This window comes from Myotis davidii, unplaced genomic scaffold (assembly GCF_000327345.1).
Source record: "Myotis davidii unplaced genomic scaffold, ASM32734v1 scaffold292, whole genome shotgun sequence".
Classification (NCBI taxonomy): Eukaryota; Metazoa; Chordata; class Mammalia; order Chiroptera; family Vespertilionidae; genus Myotis; species Myotis davidii.
This window is the reverse complement of record NW_006285042.1, coordinates 3297906-3313683: the sequence shown is the minus strand read 5'-3', so window position 1 is coordinate 3313683 and position 15778 is coordinate 3297906. Positions and strand designations below refer to the sequence as shown.

The window sequence follows — 15778 nt, the reverse complement described above, 5'->3', positions numbered from 1 at the left end:
CCTTTGTGGGCTGTGTGCACAGTCTTGTATTTAAGTCTTGATTGCTGTTGTTATCACTGGGATGAATTGACCACCAGGCAAACTGGCTGTGAGGACCAGCTAGCTGTGTCTACAATTGGAGAACTGATGTGCTGGAGACACCCTTATGGAGCAGTACTTGCTTCAGTGGAGCTTTGGTGCTCACTGAGTCTGCCCCTTGAGTGTGTCGCTTATGGATGTGAAGAGTTGTAATCTGGTATGGTCTCATGCTGACCACTGGGTACACTGGCTCTTGGATCTCCAAGGAGGTGCAAAGTCAGCCACTTCCTGAGGTCACCCACCAGGACTACAGAGAGATCTGCAGATTCCTCCTCTTTGTTTGGGGTTTGGAAGTGCCCAGATGAAACCCAGCTGTGAAGCAATGCAAGCTGCTGTGGGGCCTTGGGCCTTCTTTTGGAAGTTCTGGGTCTCTCTGAGCCAGCTGCAGTTTGGTAGGTAATTTTAGATTGCAAAGGGCCAGGCCATTCATATGCAAAAGTCTCTGCACACAGCTTGGGTGGGGTGGGGTCTCGGGAATCAATAGGTCGGAGCAAATAGCTGTGGCTGATCCTCAGCCCTGCGCTAAGAGGTCTCAGTGTCCTGGTAATCGCTGCAAGCAGCTCTGAGAGAAAGCCACCCTCGAGTTCTACCCGCTGCCAGACAGTCCAGTTTCTCCCCATATGAGTCTAGGTCCCCAGAGACTCGCCTGGCACTGGAGTTTAGAGCAGTCAGGAGCTTGTGTCTCCCTCCCAATTGAAAAAGACAACCGCGTCCTCAGTAGCCAGCCCTTTCTGCAGGCACCTTCGTACCTGTGCACTTTACTTCCACACCTCCTCTGAGCCTCAGTGTACTTTTCTCTTTCCTTCTAGCTGTAGAATTTCCACTCAGCCAGCCTTCCTGTGGTTGTGATGATGTCCGTTTTGTCTTTTAGTTGTATTTTTGAAGTAGTTGTGTGAGGCAGCAATTTTGGGTGTTTACCTATGCCACCATCTTGGTTTCTCTCTGGCTTAGTTTTTTGTTACTAATGTTGTGGCCCCGCCCCGTAACAAAGGAACAGAATTTCCGAAGGATGAGGCCCAGAAATCAGGATTTTAAAAAGATTCCCAGGTGATTCTAATGTGCAGCCAAGGTTGAGAACCACTGCTCTAGATAGTGAGGGGAGAGAATTTGGGTACCAGTCTTTGAAAAAAATTAACCAAATAACCACATAAAACCAACTGTCTTTATTTTTTAACTCCCTACATAGAAATGAACAGGGATTATAGTAATGTACCACAGAGAGGCTGAGCCAAGTCTCAAGAATCAGGAAAAGGAAGGTCTTGAAAAAGAGATACATAAACTGAGACCTGAAGGATGAGTAAGATTTGGATTACAAATTGTGGGAGAGATGACTGGGGGAGAGAGAGAGTTGAGTGGTGGAGAAGACAAAAGCTTTGAATTGGAAGGAATGTATTGCTCTTGACAATCAGAGAGAAGGTCACTGTGGCTGGAGCTAGAGAGGCTGGAAGGCGCAGGCAATGCAGGGTCTCGTAATCCATGTAAAGGAATATTGGACTTTATCCCTAGAAGCATTGGGAAGTCATCCATACACTCTGAGCAAGAGGATGGCATGATCACATGTGTTTTTAAAAAAGTCACTCAAGGTCCTATGAATAGAGGTGGTTGTGGGGGAATGCCAGTTCTATTCAGTGTTTCAGGAGAGAGATAACTGAAGCTCAAACCATGGTGTTGGCAGTAGAGAGGGAGAAAAGTATAAGAATTCTAATACTTTGAAGGTATAAAAGCCAGAAATGAGGAAAGACTGTAGGTCTAAGAGAGATGGGGAGAGGATGTCTCATAGATTTATGCCATGAACAGTTGGGTGGTTGGCAATGCCAAGGGATACAATTTGAGGGTGTGATTGGGAAAGCAGGTGCTATATGAATTTGTCTTGTAGTTGCTAAGTGTGCGAATCTTGTGAGTAGATATTGGGAAAGAGCTCTGAGCTATATAGATCTGGGATGGTGGTGGTTGCAAATACAGAGTGAATGGATTTACCTAGGGACAGTAGGTAGTAAAAGAAGAGGACCTAGGTTAAGAGGGTGGATCTCAAGTTAAGTATTCTTACCACAATAACATTAAAAAAAAAGGAAGATGATCTAGAGCTGAGCTCCATAAAGTTCCAACACTGAGGTTTGGGTAGAGTGGGAGGAACCATTAAGTGATGCGGAGAGGGATCAATTTTGAAAACTGGGAGGAAAACACGAAGATTGTTATATCACCTAAGTCGGAAGAGACAGATTCAGGAAGGGGAATGTTTTCATATGGAAACTACTGAAATGTCCATTGAGAAGAGGTCTACAAAGCATTCGTGGAATTCAGCAAAACAGAAGTCACTCATGGTGTCAGCAAAAGTTTTGCTAAAATAATGAAGCTTAAACTACATTGGAGTGGGTTGACGATATTAACATGGTATCCACTCTGTGCTAAGTACTGTTCTATGTGCTTTACATATACTAAAGATTAGTATTACTTTAGTCATCGCCACTGAGGGTGTGAGCTCCATGGGCTCCAGTGCATTAGAGAAAGTTCTGGTATCCCTCGCTTTGTCAACACTCGCTATCTAAATCTAGGAAAAGAACAGATTCAGATAGGGAGGGAGACTTGTGACATGGAGAGAAAGCTAGAACCAGAGCAAAGCAGATAGCCAGCTTGGCCAGCAGCCTGCAAGGTATAGGTTCAGCTCACACATACAGAGAATTGGAAGGGAGACCTATTTATTTTATATTTAGCATGTGATAAGAGGAATGCTTTCTTCCATTTTGGCACGAGGTTCTGGAATGTCCAGTCACAACCCTGGTATGCTATTAAGAGATTTCATATCCTGAACCTTCTGCTGGTTCATCAGCTCTGAGATAGTCTGAAAGGGAGCAAAAACCAGCATCTTTTTTATAACAATTAAAATCTTTGGATTTATATAAAGTGACATGATGTGTGGGACATTGTTTAGGTCTTGGCATACCCGTGAATGCCTAGGGCAGAACACCAAAGAAAAAAGTCTGTTTTGAAAGCTTTCTCAGCATATATCTGAGAGAATTCGCTAGTTAATGCAAATACATGTCCAAACAAGTACTGGTTTGCTTAGGGAGTACTCAGCACTGGCAAGCCTCACTTGGCGTGAAGAGCGTGAGTAATGCTTCATTTTAATGAGGTATCTTGGGGGTCTATAATGAAGACGATGTGGTATTTCCCACGTGTCTCTTTGAAACTCGGACTGATTTTACCTCCAGTGGAAAGAAAGCCCATTGGAAAGTATGTAGTTCCTGAAACCTCTGGGGCTTTATAAGATTCAGATAATTTAACAGAATATAAGTGAATTTGTGGAAATATATCCAGAGTAAAAAAATTCCCTTCCCACAGGTAAGCAAATATGAGTGCAAAATAATAAAAATGTATTTTGGGGAGGGAAGAGAGAAGGGCATTTGAGGCTTAAATGCTATGGGCACTCCCAGGTATGTTGTGAACACTGCAGCGCCCTTGAATAATTGTGTAGCTTCCCCACATGGCTCTTCTGAAAGATAAGAGTCATTTGACTATCAAGTTCATATGTATAAAGCACATACATGAATTTTTAAGATGTAATTTCACAGTCTTACTTTACCCGTAAGCCCTGATCATTTGGAGCTTTCCTGTCAGAGAAAATGAATACTTTAGGTGGAAAAAGAAGATCTAGACAGTGACTAGGAAAACAAATGTTCCCCAGTCCTCACAAATGGTCTTTGACTAGTCGATGAAGTGGCAGATGGAATGAGCATTACTGCACGTTTGTTCTGAGGTCTGCAGTCTGGATGTCCCCTTAGAGCTGGTCATAGAGTGTGACTTCCTAGACGCAAATTCCCTTTCTGTTCAGATCTGAGACATTATGTGAGCATTCATGCAAAGTATGTGAAGAACTGCGCTGACCTTCATTCTCTATTTCTGGGCTGGCTGAAGCTAAACGCTCCATGGACACTGGGCCTTCCAAAGCGCTCCAGGAGCTTGATGGGATTAAGCACAGTTGGGGAGGGGATGTTGGAAGAATGTTCTTTAGTCCTTCAGGCTTAAAGGAGGGGATGGTGACCCAGAATTCAGGGCAAGAGAGTCCTGAGAGATAGAAATGCTGGCAGGAGAGACCTCTGCTGTGTAAGCTAATATATCAAAGAGAACTTGGAATTATAAAGAGAAATAAGAAATTTTCTAAAGATAAACAATTTTGAAACATTAAAACATGGTAGGAACTGCAATTAATGTGTAATAAACTTATCAGGCAAAACCTCTTATCAGATAAATTTGGAATCTCCGGCTTGGGACCTATTCATGCCCAATAGACAAATTAGAGATTTACCCCAACTTAAAAAAACAAAACCACTAAATGCATGCTATATGTAATAACTAATCTGGAATAGGTTTTAAACTGACTTGTATATTTTCACTTGTTTCCTATGAAGTTTAAAGTCATGTCTCTAAGAGGTCATTTCTCCTATCCTTATTTGCATTCGCTACAACTCCCCCATTCCCCAACAAAAGCAACAACAAAAAATCCCAAGCAAAAAAAGCCCTTAAGCAATAAAATCGTTGTCCAAGAACAACATTTAGTTTGAAAAAGAGTTGAAAAATGTAGCCTTGGAAGAACCACTGCTTACATGGGATTGTTCAACAAATTCCTGTTGTGTGAGGTTTGGCATATACTTTCTAAAAATATAAGCATCTGGGGAAATGAGACAAAGCCCAGGTCTTGGACCAAATGAGGCACGCAGTATGAATCTGTTAGTGATTATATCCATAATGAAATATGTGCCCAAATTTAGCAGTGCAAAATCTAATACAATACTAAAGCGCAGCAGGCACTGTCCTTACCATAATATATAGCCAAGAGAGAAGGTACATATGGTAGTGAGTCCGCTGCTCCTGCTGGGATACCCATGGTGTGATGTCCTCATCTCGATCAATATAAAGGGCAAAACTGTCGTGTGCTGAAACAGAACAGAGACCAGGTGACACAGGTTCTCATCATCGCCCATCCATAGTGGTTTTGCCTTGTCTTTAGTCAGAGAATGGGTAGTGTAAATCCCTAGCGAAAGCAACACATCAGAGAATAGCATATGGACACAAAAACACAGAAAGCATCAATTGCTCCATTGGTATTTTGCTTTTGTATCTTAATTTTTGAAATTTTATTTATGCATTTTACAAGAAATTTCTATAACACAGAAAGGCATAAAGGAAGAAAATTGGAACAAAAATTGGAACAAGAAAGGAATAAAAATAACCCGTGTTAATATTTGGGTATATGTCTCTCCTCTCCTTCTTATACATAGTTAAGATCATACTGTGCATTCATTTTATTTTAAATTGTAGCATGAGAATTCCTGATATGCTATTCTAAAAATCCTTCTAAGAATATCAACCATGACCATAGCTGCTTAAAATTTCACCTTATAGATGTACCAAAATTTATTTAACCAATTCCTGTTTTTGGACAGTAAGTAGTAAAAGATTTCAATTTTTCACTTGTAAAAATGTAGTAAATATCTTTTGTAGAAGTCTTTGTATGGATATCTGAATGTTAAATTATTTTCTTGTAGTCAAAAGCTATAAAGATTTTGACTTATGTTGATACATAATGCCAAATTCTGTGTGTACTAGCAATAAGTTATGGATATTGCCAAATTAGCTTCAGTTTGGTACCAGTTTGCACCAGTAGTTCATGGATTTAGATATGATGTTTGAAGGCAGACACTAATGAAGCTGGGTGGAACATTACCACTTGTTTTTTGGACCCAGTGGCTACTCTATATGCTCAGTTCAGGGAGCCAGGTTGAGGATGAAATTTATCTCCTCCACATGGTAGGAAGGAAGGAAAGTCAAGTGTTGTAGGTTGAAATTTGGTGGACAGATATAAGAGACAAAGAACTTCTTCGGTAAAACCAGGCTCAGGATATAGATTTATCTTCTAACATTGTAGAGCTTCCCAAGAGTAAGAAGATGACAGAACTAAGAACTGAAGTATCAGTAAGTCTGAATTCTATTTAGACCCCCTTAACAGCAATGAAAGAATCTTTGTTCTAGAAGCTCTTGCTGTATTGTTTGCATATTCAAGGAAAAGCCAGGATATTGAAACTCTAAGTATTATAGCAAAATGGAAACAGGTTGTAGGTAGGCCTTGTCAGAAAAAGAGATAGCGGGGATATCAAGGTGAATGTTTTTGGAGCTACTTTTTATATTCATAGAAAAAAATAGAACAAGATTTTGTAAGAAATATTAAGACTGGTGCTTGGCTGGCGTGGCTCAGTGGTTGAGTGTTCACCTATGAATCAGGAGGCCAAGGTTCTATTTCCAGTCAGGTCAGGGCACATGGCCAGGTTGCAGGTTCAATCCCCAATAGGGGCATGTAGGAGGCAGCCGATCAATGATTCTCATCACTGATGTTTCTACTAGTATCTTAACCAATGACAAAATATCTTTTTATGGCTAGCTGTGCCTGGGACAGTTTGGCTAGTGGCAAATCTTAGGAGAAGGTTTTTCTATATCAGGGTAACTTAGCAGCTTATCATGCAGAATTTCCAGGTATTAGAAGATGTATATCTACCTCTCCAAAAATTTATCATGCACATTATGTTTACCAATAAACCACATATATTAACAAAAGCAAAAATAGTGCAAAATATTATTTATAGCAAATATAAATGTTGCCCTGCAGGTAAAATTTTATGAATTAGAACAATTGTAAAACTCTATAAATGGTTCTGCTGAATCTCTGAGTAACCCTTAGCAGCTCAGTTATAACTCAAAATCCGAAGCAGCAAGAGGAATACTTGCTTGAGAAGTATAGGTACAAGAAATCCAGTTCTTATCTACTGTGCTTCAATGACACAAGAACCAAGAAGGAAATATTCAATTCAAGACCATCAGCTGTTCAAGAATGGCAATCTTATGCTTTGTTCACTGTGCTATTTGTAACACTTAGACAAGAACCTGGCACATAGGAGGTGATCAATAAATATTTGTGGAGATAATGTATTTAATCTTCAGAACAACATCTTAAGTGGGAATTATAAATTGCATTCTGCAGATAAGGTAATAAAGACTTGGAAAAGGGAATTATCTTGCCCAAAATCATAGAGCTAGTAAGTCTGAAGGTAAGGTTCAAGACCAGTTCTATCTGTCTCCAAGTCCCAAACTCTGTTTTCTACATTAAATTATATCTTTAAAAGATGTAAGTTAAATAACCTTTGATTCAATAAACCTGTGGGAGTACATGATAATAGATCATTTATGTTGCCTCTCAACAGACCAGAACTATTTTTTGGTTGAGCCTCAACATAAACAAAAAGGTCTTCAGTGTAAAAAACATATTTTGCTAAATGTGCTTTTTCCTGTGGCATATAAGCATTCTGATGGAGCTCTTAAAAATTGCTGTTAAAGGCTTTGACCCTGAGGCCTGCTCTGTAGATGTTAGGTAGGGATGTTAGTAAGTATTAGAGGGGCATCAAAGACACACTAGCATGCAATAGAGACTCTCCTAAATGGAATCGGGAGGATTGAAAAATGATTGAGAGGGAATTACCTTTTTACTCTGTGACTCAATATTATTTAAGGCCAGGTCTCTGTGCCACATACATTATCTTGTGTACCATCAGGGGCACACAGCACTAGAACAGATTATCATAAATCTTAGCTATATTTTCTAACTGCTAAATTATTTGATTTATGACCAGATGTTCTTTTACTAGAAAAATGGAGAGATGGATGAGTAGAACATTTAAGTATTGATGGAGGATTTAATGGGATGTAACAGGATTAAAGAAATGCATTTACACTACACAAGAAGGATCTGGACTTGCTACTGGGAAGAACATTTTGATTATCTGTGATGGCTCTCAGTAGCCTATAAACTAAAGGAACATTTGAGAATAAATTATGCTGTGGAAAAAACAGAAGAATAAAAACTACGCTGTGTGATGATAAGAATTCAGGGAAGTAGAGTGGATGGATGAATCAGAGGGCCAGTCAAGATTATTTTAGAGCTCTAGACTCTAGAGCTATAATCACAGTATATATTATAAAAATAATAAACAAGATATGAAGACTATATCTAATGGCTATTTCTCTGGTCTTTCTCCTCTCTCCAAAATATTTTTAAATAGGAGAAAACCTCTCCCATACCATATGAACATCAGATACAAATCGTTTTCTTCCTTGGAAGCAAAACCAGCTTTTGACTGTGAGGTACGCCAGCCCAGCCCCTGCCTAGCTGAATAGTAAGAGAGCTGGCAGCCCCATGTCTGCTTATTTGCATCTGTAGCACACAGGGGGAGCTCTGGGAGTGCTCTCAAAGTAGTATTTGCATCAAATCCCCAGGTGAGCTTGTTAAAAGTGAGGTTGCTGGGTCTGGCTCCCGGGGTGCCTGGTTTACGCGCTGTGGAGTATTGCTCCTGGTAGTCCCCACATGGGTAGACCACAATCCGTGCCTTCATGTTTGTGAGGATATCTAGGTCTTCCTCTATCCCTATGATGACTTTTGATCATAGATGAAGAGTTGAAGGATAGCCGTGTGCATGTGCATATGTGTGCACAGGTGGCACTGAACACCTGCATTTTTGTGGCACGCAGGATGCGGGCAAGGCTAGAGATGCGACTAGACTTGCCTGGGAGGATGGGGTGAGGGAGAGTCCCTATGATGTTCTGACAAGTTTACAGGAATATCACAAATGAAAATAATCTGAAAAACTGCTCCAGGATACAGAAAGTTATACACTCCAGATTGTAACTTGAATATTTTTTTTTACTTTTTTACCTCTCAATCCACTGCAGAATAAAAGGGGATTAAAAAAGAGGAACTTTTCATTCTGTAATAAAGTAAGAAGAAATTTCCAAGTGTGAAGATAATGCCCCGTGTATTAGCAAAACATGATCTAAAATGACAGAAAGGATGATGTCAGAGAAACTGGCAAAGATTATGAAATGCTGACTGCTCTAACTTTTGCAAAGCTTCTGGGCTCTCCACATAAGGCAACTGTTTGGTGAAAACGGAAAACAGTGTTGGGGGGAGCATGAGCAGAACTGGGCTGGGTCTTCCCCTGGGCCAATTGTAAATTCAGTCAATAGATGCAGGAGGTGTCAACGATGTCCCTGGCAGGCGATGCAGGTTCTAAAAAACCTATTTCGTAACTCTGAAAACCTGACCAAATGTTTTATCGTGCCACCAGAAACTATCATTATTAATCTTACTAACTAGTCAGCCAGCTCAAAATTTGTAATCCTTCCTCATTTTCTTCATGGTGGAGAGATTTTAGTGCTTTGAATGGTAAGGAATTGCATGTCTTAACCACTGTAGTTTCAAGGAACTTTCTCTCCTAAGGGTTGAGGTGCTGGCTTTAGTGGGACAGTCAATGCCTGTGCAGCATGACAGGTTCTCCCCAGAGACTGCCAGAGCCTTTCTGGCTGGGCCTTTTGGTGTGGTGTTGGATGCCTGCTCCTGCTGGCTGTCACGTCAGCCGGAGACACTCTGACACGGGCATCTCAGAACTGTGTTAGAAACATGACTCAGCATCAGAAACTTAGATTCAGATGGAACCAATATTTACCCAGTTCCAGTATGTTCCAAAACTCTGTACGGGCAGAATACTAAATCTGGGACCCATCCAGTTCTAACATTAGTCCCAACAAGTCTTGGGATATGGTTTTAATAATTAGGCCCAATAAACAAAATAATGACGTGCGTTAAGCCAAGACATGCATATCTTTGCAATTAAGAGCAAAGGAGGCGTCAATTACACTAGGTGAGTGACACCATGTTACTGGGCTGTTATTTTTCATTTAAAAGGCATTTTGAGGGCAGTTCATATCTCTTGCTGAATCTTCCTAATGAAGGTGCCCACAAGGTGCGAAGGGTCTGTGGCATCATGAGGCTTCCAGTGTGGTGCCTCTTCTCAGTCCAGCAGCTGTAGGCTGCCAAAGGGAATGCTTGTGCATGTGCTGCCAGAGATAGCTCACATTGGACCTTACAATGTGACAGCAAATTTAAAGTGATTTAAAGGTATTCTCATCTTACATGAGAATTTTATAATTCATATTTGTAGTTCTCACAGAATAGCGACTCTAATGACTGCCCTCAGACAATCAAAGGATTACAAGATGATGAGATAGATGCAGATGTGGGGACTTATGATGGTGCAATGGCCGGAGTGATCTGGTCTGTTTGGGTGAGTCCAGGAAAACTGTGCAGCAGCAAACACTGGATCTGGGTTTATCAATGTGACCAGGGCCTCTCCAGCAGAAGGCAGGGTAAAGGAAGAGTTTCATTCACAAGGCTTTCCTAAAGGCACAGCATGGACCCCTGAGGGGACTGTCACTGTTGTAGGACATGAAAGAGCATGAAGAATTGAGTTTGCCCATGTGAGGCAGGCATAAGCCAAATCATGGAGGGTTTTCATATGGACTTTGTCCTGTAGGAAGCAGAGAAACTTGAATAAGCTAAAACCCCTTCCATGGAGTGTAAGGTATACTGGGGTGATATCTGGATATTAATAGAAAGAGCAGGTCTCAATAAACCTTTGTTCAAGGACCATGACAGTATGACTTTCCCTTACATAAACTCGATTTAATGGGCAATTTATTTAAAGAAATAGTTCCTGGCTGAAAAATACAAGTAAATAAAAATACATTTATCTTGAAAGCACAAAAATTATGATTTATTACAGAAAAGGGGGATACTTTGTCCCTAACCATATTTATATGGAACCAAGTCATCAAACTAAAGCTGTTCACAAAAATATATAGAGGCATTAATTTTTTGAAGTGAGAAAATAGTAACACATTTCCATTGACTTGTAGAATTTTATCACACTCCTCTGTCATGTGTACCAGCTGAATCTTCAAACACAATGACTTCAAATGGTTTTAATTTACTCTTGTTTATGATAAAACAAATGTTATTCTGATTGATTGGCAAACGTCTACTAGCAGCAATAAGGGCAATTATGTTTGACATGAAGACATTATAAAATCTATAACCAAAACCTTTAAAGCCTGATTTGAAATGTCAAATTTGACTTATGAGAACCAGTTATAATCCTGCTTCATGCAAAAAGCATTAGGTTAATGCTGGAGCAAAGTACTGTTGCCAAGCGTGCACTGGCATAATTAATCAGGGATATTTCAGAAACGAATCGTCTCCAAGAGGTTATTGATTTACTGTCACGACACGTTTTTTTATGGCTGCGCTAGTGCTCTTGCGCTGGGATGCACTGGCATGCATTTTTCAGTGACTAAGCCTTGATCTGTCCTCCTGGATCCCTGCACTGACATCTGCAAGCACTCACATTTGACAGCCTCATGCCTGAGTGTGGTGGCTTCCAAGGTGATTAGGATTATTTCAGAGGGGTTTTGGACTAGTCTGAGTATAATCGAAAGCAGAGAGCCTTGAGTCTCCAGAGAGTGACATGCGCCCTGCAAATGGCATAATATTAACAGAAAATATTCATGGGTATACACATACATGCAGATACAGATATGTATACATCCATGCATACACCCATACAACACATACTTGCAAACACACACCCATGCAAACACATGAAGGATATACTCTTGCAAACATACATGTGGACACATCCATGCATACATCTGTGCACACACATCAATGCATAGACATCCATTCAAATACAATTATGCATATACACAAATGCTAACATATTTAAGGAATAGGGAACATTTTAGTTTTAATCTTGAAGGTCATTCCTATTATCTATGAAACTAAATCCAAGCCCTTACAGAAACACTATTTTATTTTTTTAAATATTTTTTAAAATATATTTTATTGATTTTTTTACAGAGAGGAAGGGAGAGGGATAGAGAGTTAGAAACATTGATGATGAGAGAGAAACATCGATCAGCTGCCTCCTGCACACCTCCTGCTGGGGATGTGCCTGCCAACCAAGGTAAATGCCCTTGACCGGAATCGAACCTGGGACCCTTCAGTCCGCAGGCCGACGCTCTATCCACTGAGCGAAACCAGTCAGGGCTCAGAAGCACTATTTTAAATAATATAAAGCAGCTACAACTTAGCTCTTATTTATAATGACTCCATGATATAGGTAATACTGTCAGAAGGAGCCCTTAAAGCATGGAGTAGTCAAATGTTCTCTCAAAGAGTAGAGGGGAAAGTCCAGGGAGAAGGAGGCCATATAGTGCACAGCTCAAACCTTTTTCTCTGCAGTCTTTCTCTCTTTTTAAAAATATATTTTATTGATTTTTTACAGAGAGGAAGGGAGAGGGATAGAGAGTTAGAAACATCGATGAGAGAGATATATCGATCAGCTGCCTCCTGCACACCTCCTACTGGGGATGTGCCCACAACCCAGGTACATGCCCTTGACTGGAATTGAACCTGGGACCCTTCAGTCCGCAGGCTGACACTCCAGAGAGCCAAACCGGTTAGGGCTCTCTGAAGTCTCTTAAACAGAAAAGGACACCCTTTCGACACAAGGCAATATTGATAGTTAGAAAAGTGTGGATGGGAAGATAGGTGAGGAGAGAGGCCTCTAAGAAATGAATGACATCTCTGTTACCTTGGACACAGTGTATCAAGTTCAATGTCCCTTCTGGATCCTTGTTCAAGCCGGATTTCCCTCCACATCCTGCTTGGGCTGCACTAGTGATTATGTGGCCACCACTGAGTCCAGCTAAATCGGGACTCTAGTGATTGATTGCATAGGCTCTTTGTGCTGTGGGGAAGTGGAGAGAAGACTGGGCTAGGGAGCTGTTCACCATTAGCTGGCTACATAACTTCGAGCCAACTGGAGCCCTTCTGGAACTCAGGATTTATCTGTAAGAGCCTGCAGCAGTGGACAGCAGAAATCCTGCTCAAATCTTGGGAATTTGTGTTCATATACTAGAAGACACATTTCTGAATCAAGCCCTTCCTTCCTCCCTCCGTCGCTGTGTAAACTTTCAGTTTAAGTATAACATATGTACAGAAAGTGCACAAATAATAAGAGTCCAGGAGATGAATATTCAAAGTGAACTCACTCCTGTAGCCACAACAAACTAAGTGACACAAGTCCCCTACAAGATCCCTCATACTTCTTGTTACAGCGAATCTCCTTAGAGGTGACTACTGCTCTGACTTCGAACACTAGAGAATAGTTTTGTCTGATTTTGAAATGTATGGAAATGAAATTATGCCCTATGTATTTTTTTGTTGCTATTCCTGGCTGTGCTCGCTCAATACCACATTTGTGAGATTCATTCACGTTGAGGGGTGGAGCTGCAGGCCTCCATTCCCATTGCTGCATAGCACTCCATGTGTGAATACAACAGCGATTCCTCCACCTCACTGTGAGGACACTGCGCTTCTCTCCAGTGTGGTCCTTTAGGAAGTGTGCTGCGATGAACATTCCTGTGCATTTTTCTTTTGGTGAAGACATTTGCATTTTCCTAGGGTACTTAACCAAGGACAGGAATTGCAGATATGACTCTAGCTATTTAGCTTCAGTAGATAATGTCCAAAAGTTTTCCAAAGTGATGGTACCAATTTTTACACTCCCCTCAGCAGTGTATGAGAGTTTCACTTGCTCCACATGCTTATCCACCCTTGAGATTGTCTGTCGTTTTCATTTGTTACTCTCATACTTTTGCATTTCAGTCACTTGCATCCTTTAACTTATAATGTAATATTCCTAACATATCATCTTTGGATGCAAGCTAACCCAGATCGGTTTAGTGTTGCAGGTCAGGTTCCCCATGAAGCAGACTTTGAGATGGGAACCAGCATGCAGAAAACTAGTTAGGGAGCTTCTGAGGATCAGCATCTGTCAGGGGAAAAGAAGGAAGTGTGAGACCACAGAGGGAGAAGGGTGCCTGTGATGCAGTCGCAACGAGGGCCTTGGCCGACCACCAAGAGCTCTGAGGAGTTGCCAAATTGAGGTAAGAAGGCCGGGTCTTTCCACTCTTGCGTGGACCAGTTATGGGATGTGGGCCGCCCCAGGGAAAGGGGCCTGAGCTGTGGGAAAACAGCTCCCTTCAGAAGAGATGGTTCCTGAAGATGACATACAGTGCAGAGCTGGAGAGGACAACATTCCCAGCCGCTGGGAAACGAGTCCTTCAGTTCCGAAGGGTACCTGTCACACACTACAGCATTCACCGACCATGGATGGTCTTTGTTCAAGTCGATTTTTCCCGCACATTCAATGTTTTAACCACACAATCATCAATGCAGTAGGATTGAACCTCTGTGTGTGCAATTCGAGGGAACACCTACAGCAACAGAGCCTGACAATTCATAATTGCATTGCAGGGGTATAGACACACTGACATGGGCATTGATAGGGCCTGGTCAGCATATGGTACTGCCTATGAAGTCAGCTACTTTAATGTATGGTCATGCATGACTAAATAAGTCTCTTTGACATCACTTTTAAAAATTCATTATCAGTTTGTTGCTATTCAACACCTTCTTTAGCTGAATAAGGCACATAGTAGGCCATCTAGGTTTGGTCACTATGGATCTGAGGCTCTAGGAACAATGCCAGTCCTATGGACAACAGAAAGCTTACGCCCCCGTGAGACAGTGCACTTGGGAGGGGTGGCTGGAGGGAAAAAAAGCTCCAGCTCTAGATCACACAAATGACCTTCGGTTTTCCTTTTCCTTAAGGCCTTATGCTTTGTTATGTTCAACGGACAATATCTTAAATGGCTTTATTTCTCAAATCATATATCAAGTCATAACCTTCCCCAATTGAACATAATCAATCAAAGGCATATATAGGGGGGCAAACGAAGGTTTATCATTGTGAGTACATGAAACACAGAGTTTATTCTTGTATTGCTATTTATTAATGATTGTATTGTTTTCCATACAAACAACCCACTTTGGCCCCACCCTGTATTTTGGCCCATTTTGGGTCGGCATGAGATCAACAGTATCACTGCACTCTACTCATAAAGTTCAGCCAAACTGAAGAAGCCTGACACTTTCATTAGCCCCTGCAGCCTAATCATGGGGAGACAGGCATGTTTGTAAGCTTAAACACAGCTTGTGGAGGCATCCCGTGCCTGCTCCGCGAATGTAAACAGAAAAATCCCAGTGTATATGGTGAGGAGTGGAAGTTACGTTTCTTCACCAGGAGACCTCCTTTGGTGGAGACAGGACCTTCAAGGGCTGGCCATCGGCTCTTGTTTTCAGGTTGAGCCTTTGCTGTAGCCAGCATATCGGTCCCGCTTTGACAGCCGTAAATCCTGTCAGAGCCACAAATCCTCTGGGAGTCGTTACAGAGGGAAGCAGGATGGGGTTAAAGCTCATTTGGAGCCTGAGAATCTTTTCAGTTGGAAGAATCGGAGAAAAGGGTGGGAGAAGAGCTGTTCAAAGGTCTAAGATGAGGAATTGCATGGGTTGCGTGAACTGGATCTAACAGCCAGTTCCTGGAGTTACAGGGGCCAGGAATAAAGTGAGCTGGGGTCATAAAAATAGCTGCATGCTGTGCTAGATGAGGATTGGCAACCTATGGATTATACAAGGGGAACAGACTCAAAGTATAAATCGATCCAAATATTAATTCAATAAATTGATTCAAATAGTGTCTTGATAAATTTGTGGGAAAAGCTAGGATGCATCTCTCAGGTGTCCTTATTGTTAAGAGAGACAAACAAGCCCTTCTCCGACTTGGCCTGAACTGCCCTGGGGTCTGACCCTCTGTGGTGACTTTCAGTCCAGGGGAAGCAACAGAGCTTCTGGCATTTG

At 41.5% G+C, this 15778-nt stretch overlaps 1 protein-coding gene across 6 annotated transcripts in view; it reads right to left on the bottom strand.

Annotated features, from left to right (window-relative positions):
* The window catches only part of AIG1 (androgen-induced 1), a 189386-nt gene that overhangs the window by 26994 nt on the left and 146614 nt on the right, over window positions 1–15778 (bottom strand). For 2 of the 6 annotated variants that reach the window (XM_006755381.2, XM_006755380.2), the window contains exon 4: window positions 4894–5009. The exons of 2 other annotated variants lie outside the window; for them this stretch is intronic. In XM_006755381.2, the coding sequence (XP_006755444.1) occupies window positions 4894–5009 (116 nt within the window). Of the gene's footprint in view, window positions 1–3785; window positions 4185–4893; window positions 5010–15778 lie in introns of those variants that run through there. 2 more of the 6 variants (XM_015558507.1, XM_006755379.2) reach the window with 2 other exon arrangements.